The sequence below is a fragment of the Chenopodium album genome, chromosome 2 (genome assembly GCF_948465745.1).
Source record: "Chenopodium album chromosome 2, dcCheAlbu1.1, whole genome shotgun sequence".
Classification (NCBI taxonomy): Eukaryota; Viridiplantae; Streptophyta; class Magnoliopsida; order Caryophyllales; family Amaranthaceae; genus Chenopodium; species Chenopodium album.
In genome coordinates, this window is record NC_137835.1 from 56,374,687 (window position 1) to 56,383,218 (window position 8,532).

The following is an 8,532-nucleotide window of genomic DNA, read 5'->3' on the forward strand; positions in this document are numbered from 1 at the left end:
CAACCTGAACCTAACCTAATTTTAAACGGGTTTACCCGAACTCGACTTGTTTTGACTTGATTTTTTTTATATAACCCTGTAATTTGCTTAACCTTAAATTTTTTTTAAATAAACCATTAAACCTTGGAGGAAATTCCACAAAAAATGTGGTACTAGATGCGACAGGTTACTTTCTTTATCCATCTTTGGCTCGATGTTATAAAAATGCTATTATCCTCCAAAACTCATTCTTACTAGTTAAATGCATTCAAGATAGTATATCGTCTATAAGTGAAGTTTTGATTGAATATTCCAGTGTTTGGTTTCAGATAATTTCTTGTCTTGTTTACATTCACAAAACCTTGAAGCTGTAGAAAACGTTTAGAAGTTTGTGGGTTAGAGTGAGATGCACAGCTTAAGAAAATCAAATTTAAGTAAAGAGAATTAATTAGAAAGTAAATTATCTTTGACAGTGTTGAGATAAAGATTCACAAGCTTCAATCAACAATTTTCATGAAAAAAAAACAAGAGAGAGAAGAGGGAGAAAAGGCTGGAAAGAGAGAGGAGAGAGAAAGAGAATGAGTGATGAGTGAAAGAGGGAAACGGCGTGAAAGAAACTAAGAAAAAATCTTTGGTTTTTTTTTATTTTTGTCATTTGGTGATTTGCGCTTGGCTAATATTTAACAATTAGGGTGTAAAATTAGGCCTAATCAGGTTTAGGCGGGTTGTGTTCGGGTTGACCCGACCTGAAACCGACCTAATTAATTAAACGGGTTTAGGCGGGTTGGTTTTGATTTGGGATTTCCAACTTGAATCCAACCCGTTTAACATCTGGTCGGGTTTGGGTTGAACCAATTACATAAACGGGTTGAAAATTCCTCACAAAAACCATTAATTTTGGGTAAGGTTTAGATCGGATTGTCGGGTCGGGTCAGCTTTTGCCAGCCCTACGTGTGCTGGTGCGGCGACAGGACGCATGGCCCCCATAAATGATTATGAGGACCTTATACAACAATTTCGGGTTTCTTAATATGCCAGTTAGCCCTTATAAGCAGTTTAACATGATTAAGTAGTCGGCTCGATTACAATCGCAGTAAGTGATCGACTTGACAAATGATCGTCTCACTTAGCTTAAAGCGCCTAAGTATTGGATCATTGCAAGCATCGAGTTAATGGTTCACAAAGAAGCACAAGCGCCAAGGCGCCAGCTCATTCAAAAAAAGCGTCGAGTTACTGTCACAGCAACAATTTCAGCGAAGCATTTGCACACAAATATTCAAGAAAAGCACTAAGGACCAACAAGTGGTGGTCTTTGATAATTTTCCTCGCAAGATTATCAATACGAAATTGAAGATGGCTACAAGCAGCGGTCTTCGACGATGTCCCGAAGCACAGAGGATATTCTCTATAGCGCAAGACACAGCCGTGGCGAGGCACTGCCACAACCCCTGAAGATGGTGAGGCACATTTACCTTCAACGATGTTCCCAAATCAATGTGGAGGATTGTCACAAGAAAATGAAGATAGCGAGGCACTGTTACCTTCAGTTGGCGTTCACGAGGCACTGTAGAGGTCGTCACACCAACAATAATGCAGCAACAAGTTGGTTACCCCAAAGACGTATGCTCGACGGTGCAAGATACGCGTTTCTTAACTCTTTTATCTGTTTAACTAACGCTAGTTTGCAGGTATCGGCGTTACAAGAATGATTTAGGTCCGCAGAACGTTATAAATAATTCTCCGTCCCTATAGCTACTTTGACTTTTGTTTTTAAAACTTGCGTTTCTCCAAACTCAGTCAAAGTGGGGGCTTCTATAGACACCCAAATGTGTCTCCCCAAAACCAAACCCTGTGATGAATATCTTTCATGTCATTTGATTATCGAACAAAATGAAAGTGAAAAAAGTTAGGTGATGTGGTTGTTTTTATTAAAAAATCTCTCTTGCTGTTTTTGAAAATATTTTTTTTACACCCTATTATTGTAAATAGCCAGTCCAATTTATTTTGGTTCATGATAAGGGTCCAATAATATTGTATTTGGATTGGGCTCGAAAAAAGCTTTCCAACAATATATTATAAGCCCAATTTCGATGAATAATGAGGAAGTTACGGCCTAAACTAAATTTGGGCCCGAAATGAATTTTATATGTGGCCCGATGATATAGAGGAGGGCCTATTAACTATTATTCCTAAATTTATTAGGATTGATTTTAATCTTCTAGAATAATATAAAAGGTTCTTTTAAATTCTAATGAGATTAGGATTAATAATTATATTGTAAAGAGTTTTTTTTTTAATAAAAAAAAGTGATTTATCACAAACCTGATTTTAATCTGATCAACGTGGAATTAGCTACTTAATCATATTAAGAAGAGGATTCCGCGTACCAAGCACGTTTTATTTCTGACTTAGCGCGATGCGACAAGTTTGTCGCCTAGAGCTAATAGTTGTTGCCTGGCGCCAAGCTTGTCGTCTGGCGCTAAATCCTATCGTTTGAGACTGGAGGTATTTTATTCCGAATAGGACTTGATTTGTTTCCGGACTATTTTTTCTAATAATAGGGGTCGTATCTCCCCGTTTTCATTCATTCAAAACCATCATCTCTCTCTATTCTCTCTCTAAAATCTAGAAGCTTTCTCTCTCTCTACTCTTTTTCTAAAGCTTCCCTCTCACAAATTTACACATACATAAGTTCTAGACACACCTAGCCAAGTTAGAAATTGCCTTTCCCTACGTGAAAGGTTTATAATTTTTGAGGGTTCGGTCCCAAATCTCTATTTCAATTATTTAAATTAATTGTTTGATTTATTATTCCTTGAAGTTAATTACTTACGCGTGTATTTTGTTATTAGAAAGAGACACGAGTCATCCAATAAGTTGTTTTAATTATTCTTTTGATATAAAAAGCATGTTTGATTATTTTGATTCCTAGTATCATGTTTAGGGTAATAACTAATATTTCTAATATCATTTATGTTTATATGATGCTTCCTATTCTTTCCAATATCATGTTAGTACCATGTAAGGGTTAAAGATTTGATCTTTGATGTTTAGTGACATGCTAGGGTTTGTTATTAATCTTGTTAGTATCATGCCTAGGATCTTACTAATATTATTATGCTTGATTATGATGATGACTATTATTGTTGCTTTATATTATTATTGTTATTGCTTGATCGCGCCTTTTATGCATGTTTAAAAGGAATTAGTACTTGTAATCAGGCTTAATGAGATAATTAATAATCTTGTTTAGGTTAATGTGATTATAATTCAAGTGATTGCCAATAATAGTTTTGTTTGTGCTTTAATATTTAACCAACATAGATTAAACAGGTTTAGGGTTAACCTATTGATTGTATGTTAGTCAGAAAGAGCATATGAATATGAGAAGAATTAAGTAGAGGCCTATTATTAGGCCAGGTTCAATCTCTTTTAGGTAGGATTTGTACCTTCATCCCCGAATATCTAGTCATGGTTCTAGACCACTATGAAGTTAGCGATCTCATGAATCAATTTTGGTCGGTTTGCCATGATTAAGAGGATATGTATACATTATAGGTAACACACAATTAATTTAATTTGTATTTTCTTTGGTATGTAGCTAATTCAAATTTGTTTCTTTCCCCATATTGATATGCTGTTTCTTGGATTTGTATGTTGGTTTCTTTCCAATTATAAAAAGAAAATACAATTCCATAATGATTTATTGGGATGATGTTGGCTACGGGTGGGATTTAGTGAATTTTTTAATTGGAGCTTGTATTATTTTACTTGGCTATGAAAAATTACACAGTTTCATGTGCATTTAGAATGATATATATTCCGTATTTAGAGTAATAATTGCTTCTTGTTGGTAAACATAGTCTAACAACTACAATGTAAGGTTATACTATAGTTTTTTTTTTTTTTATTTTATTTTTTTTTGGCTTCTGAATGAGGTAAAGTACTTGACATCCATAATTTGACTTGTAGGCCTAATACACAATAACACTAGAACTTCGTATGTATTACACATCAACAAGAAAGACCCAATTATATAATAGTGCTATCATGCTTATGGTAATGCAAACAAGTACTCTTCCAAACCTCTAGCTATCTCAAGATGACCAACCTCTTTAATAGATTTAATCACTATGCCAATAAATTGAGTTTCACTCACATATTTTTTGTTGTAAGAAACACAAAACTAATAAAGGGATTTTAATTACTCCATCAAATTTACGCCCACTCTCGAATATATATCATGCAATATTACTTTGTTCATATAATTTATGTAATTCATTTGTAAGATAAATTAAAAGACTACAAAAAAAAAAAAAAAAAAAAAAAAAAAAAAAGCTCATTTATCATTTCCTTTTGTATCATTCAAAAGAGGTAATTGGGTTTCTTTTGAAACTCAAGCTTAGACATAAATTGGAAAGTTGCATTTTAGGGTGGGGCTCCAAAGCAAAAGTCTGTTGTTACTTCAGAAATTAAAAAAAAAAAAAAAATCTCTTGAAAATCAATTACTTATTTTATGCCCTACTCTAATTGGATATGAAAACATGGATCATGATCCATATATAATTCATCTTATATATCAGCCTTAGTACTTTCACTCCTCTCATTCTTGCTTAAAAGCTTAACCTCTGTAAGTATCTCTTTCAAACAAGCTATATGAACATCAATTTTTTTTTTTTATTATTTTTTGGGAAAACTAAAAATTTTAATACAAAGATGCTAAAGTCACTAAGCCTTTAAATTTAATAGCCACAAAATAAATGATGAAAGATATTAGGAATAGATATATTTCAGTTGGTTGTCATGTAAAAACAAAATTTGAATTGAACAGAACAAATCACCAAGTGCATTAGTTTAAGTTAAAATTATCATAGTCAAATATATGAAGTCAGTACAAAGTTAGAGTCGTAGACACATTCAGAAACAAAGGCTACTTGTATTACAAGAAATCTTATGAGGCATGCCATGTGGTAGCAGCAGCTGATGTGGCAACTTATGTGGTAGTGTGACTAATTCTGAAAAAAAATTTGATAGAAGTATTAAATTAATAGTGTTTGATAATAATAAAAGAATATTAGACAAAATCAAATTAATCAAAATTTTGTTTAGATTGATTCAAATTTATTAACTCTTCAATAACACTGACCGTTATGAAAATTACCTCTTCATGATTAGTCATAATGGATCGAAAATGGATGCCAAAAGATTGTACCGGAGGAGAATATGAGAAAGGAATGGAGGAGTTCATTGCTTTTGCGATTAAACATTCTAAACATCCGAATAGAATAATATGTCCATGTGTTGAATGTTGCTTTCAAACCCGACTTAGTGCTGAAGAACTAAGAGACCATTTGACCATTTATGGAATAGATGAAAACTACACGAATTGGGTATGACATGTAGAGGTTGGAGATGTTTCTCTTGATTAGGGCAGTGCTCACGATGAGCCAAATGAAGACAACACCTGGGAAGGAGGAGATCACTTAGAGGAGTTGACTCGTGTGATTGAGGAAGAATTACAAGATTGCCCAAAAATGCTTGATAACATAACTAATGATGCAAAAACACCCTTATATCCCGGTTGTACAAAACACACAAGATTGTCAACTATCTTAAAATTGTACAAAATTAAAGTTGGCAACGGGTGGAGTGATAAAAGCTTCACAACGTTACTTGAGTCTTTAAAAGATGTGTTGCCCGAGGACAATACAATTCCGAGTAATTCATATGAGGCCCAAAATATGTTGCGTTCAATGGGCATGAGCTTTGAGAGGATACACGCATGTCCTAATGATTGTATTTTATATCGAAAGGAGTATGCATCTTTAACAAAGTGTACTGAGTGCAACGTGTCTCGATACAAGAAGAAAGATAAGGTTCCTGCCAAAGTGTTATGGTACTTTCCCATTGTACCAAGATTTTGACGTTTGTTTAGTAGTCCAAAAGAGGCAAAGAACCTAACTTGGCATGCAAATGGGAGGATTAAGGATGATGGTATGCTTAGACACCCTGCCAATTCTCCGCAATGGATTAAAATTGATAAATAATTTCCTGAATTTACACGTGAAGATAGAAATCTTTTTCTTGCACTCGCCACCAATGGCATGAACCCATTTGGCAGTCAAAGTAGCTCATATAGTGTATGGCATGTTATTTTGGTTATATATAACTTATCTCCAGAGTTGTGCATGAAAAGAAAATATATGATGCTATCTATGTTAATCTCAGGGCCAAAACAACTCGAGAATGACATAGATTTTTATCTTGCCCCCCTTATTGAAGACTTGAAGATGTTGTGGGACACAGGTGTTGAAGTGTTTGATGCACCTCATAACGAGAATTTTAATTTAAGGGCTATGCTTTTTGGGACAATAAATGATTTTCCTGCGTATGGAAATCTTTCTGGATATAGTAACAAAGGATATAAGGCATATCCTATATGTGATGATGGTATGTGTGATATGTATTTAAATCACAGTAACAAAGTTATTTATCCTGGTTATCGTCAATTTCTGCCATCAGACCATCCCTATCATAGACTTAAAAAAGCTTTCAATGGTAAGATGGAAGAGGGTAAAGCACCTAATCCACTAACTGGTGATCAAGTTTTTGAAAAGGTAAAAGGGTTGGAAGTCCAATTTGGAAAACAAAATGCAGATCTTCTTCCCAGCACTGGTTATAAGAAGAAGTCAATATTTTTTTACGTTCCATATTGGAGCTCTTTTTATGTACGACATTTTCTTGATGTCATGCACATTGAAAAAAATGTTTGTGATACTCTTATTAGAACTTTGCTTAATGTTCGTGGAAAGAACAAAGATGGTAAAAAGTCAAGATTGGATCTCGTTGACTTAAGCATTAGAGAAGAACTTAAACCTCAGACTAAGAATAGGCGTACATATCTACCTCCAGCCTGTCATACGTTATCAAAGAAAGAGAAGGTTGCTTTTTGTGAATTCTTAAGAGGAGTTAAAGTTCCAGAGGGTTAATCTTCAAATATTAGTAGTCTTGATTCTATAAAAGACTTAAAACTAATAGGTTTAAAGTCTCATGATTGTCATATTTTACTAGAGCATATCTTGCCAATTGCTTTGAGGCCTATTTTACCAGAACGTGTTCGACGAGCCATCACAAGACTTTGCTTTTTTTTTTTTTGCTGAAATATGTCGTAAAAGTTATCGACCCTCAAAAATTAACAAATTTGCAAAAAGAACCCGTTGTCACTTTGAGTGAGCTTGAGATGTTTTTTCCACCATCTTTTTTTAACACTATGGTTCATCTAACTGTTCATTTAGTTTGAGAAACACAATTGTGTGGGCCGGCATATTTGAGATGGATGTACCCAATTGAGCGCTTTATGAAGATCTTAAAAGGGTATGTGATGAATCGAAGTCGTCTAGAAAGTTGCATGGTTCAATGATCCCTAGCTGAAGAAGCTATTGATTTTTGTAGTGAATATCTCTTTAATGTTGACCCAATTGGTCTACCAAAGTCGCAAAGCATCACATCAACGGGTAAGGGAACTGTGGGAAATGTAGTGATATCCATATCTCGTGATGAATGGCGTCAAGCACACCTTTATGTTCTTCACAACTGCTCTAAAGTTGAGCCTTATGTAGATGAACACATGGCTTTCTTAAAGGACTTGAATCCTACTACAAACCAAGCATGGTTAGCTTCTGAACACAATCAAACTTATGTTAGTTGGCTACAAACAAAGGTTGCTGAAGATTTGAACAGGAGGCCAGATTCTGTTTTTGTAAGACTAAAAGCTTTGTTTCGTGGTCCCCGTATGGAAGTCATATCTTATTCTGCATATCATATAAACGGATTTAATTTCTATACAAAGGAACGAGATAATCAAAGTAATATGCAAAACTGTGGAGTGGCTCTTGAGGCTGAGGCTATGCATGTTTCTAGTGCAAAAGACAAAAATCCTATTTTTGATAGCACGTCATATTATGGGTTTATAGTGAGCATGTGGGATTTTGATTACAATATGTTTAGGTTAGCCGTCTTCATATGTATGTGGGTTGAGAATAAAGGCATCCAAATTGATAATATGAAGTTCACCCGAGTTGATTTCCGAAGGGCTAGCTATATTAAGGAGCCATTTATATTAGCATCTCAAGCAAGAAAAATTTTATTTGTTACTGACCCAAAGGATAAGAATTGGAACATTGTGTTATCAACAAATAGAAAAAATGCTGGTACTGACCAAGTTGAAGATGATATGGGAAATGAATTTGAAGAGCACCCATTCCCTGAATCATTACAATCATTTAATGATGATACTGACGAAGATGATTAGTATAAGCGAGCTGATCATTCTGAAGGGATATGGATTAAACCTAGTAAGAGAAGTCGAGGTGGGCCATTAAAGAAGAATTAGATGCAACCCCTTCGAAAGAAGCGCAAGATCTAAAATGATGGAAGCGACAACAAGTAGTTGGAAACTTTAATTTTTTGCTAGATTTTTTTCAATAGTATAATGATACATTAGAGTTTTAGTTACATTTGCACATTTGTGAAAAGTACATTAGAGTTTTAGTT

At 34.4% G+C, this 8,532-nt stretch overlaps 1 protein-coding gene across 1 annotated transcript; it reads left to right on the plus strand.

Annotated features, from left to right (window-relative positions):
* Positions 1-6,194: 6,194 nt before the first annotated feature.
* LOC145572911 (uncharacterized) lies at positions 6,195-8,290 on the plus strand. The gene is made up of 2 exons (XM_081631766.1): positions 6,195-6,963; positions 7,407-8,290. Exons 1-2 carry the CDS (start codon positions 6,195-6,197, stop codon positions 8,288-8,290), a joined length of 1,653 nt encoding a protein of 550 aa, XP_081487892.1.
* Positions 8,291-8,532: the final 242 nt, after the last annotated feature.

Excerpts from the sequence above, each read along its gene's own strand:
- LOC145572911 (XM_081631766.1), top strand. The coding sequence starts at position 6,195 with ATGTTAATCTCAGGGCCAAAACAACTCGAGAATGACATAGATTTTTAT. Across the intron at positions 6,964-7,406 it reads AGGAGTTAAAGTTCCAGAGG|CTGAAGAAGCTATTGATTTT; the intron begins GTTAATCTTCAA and ends AATGATCCCTAG.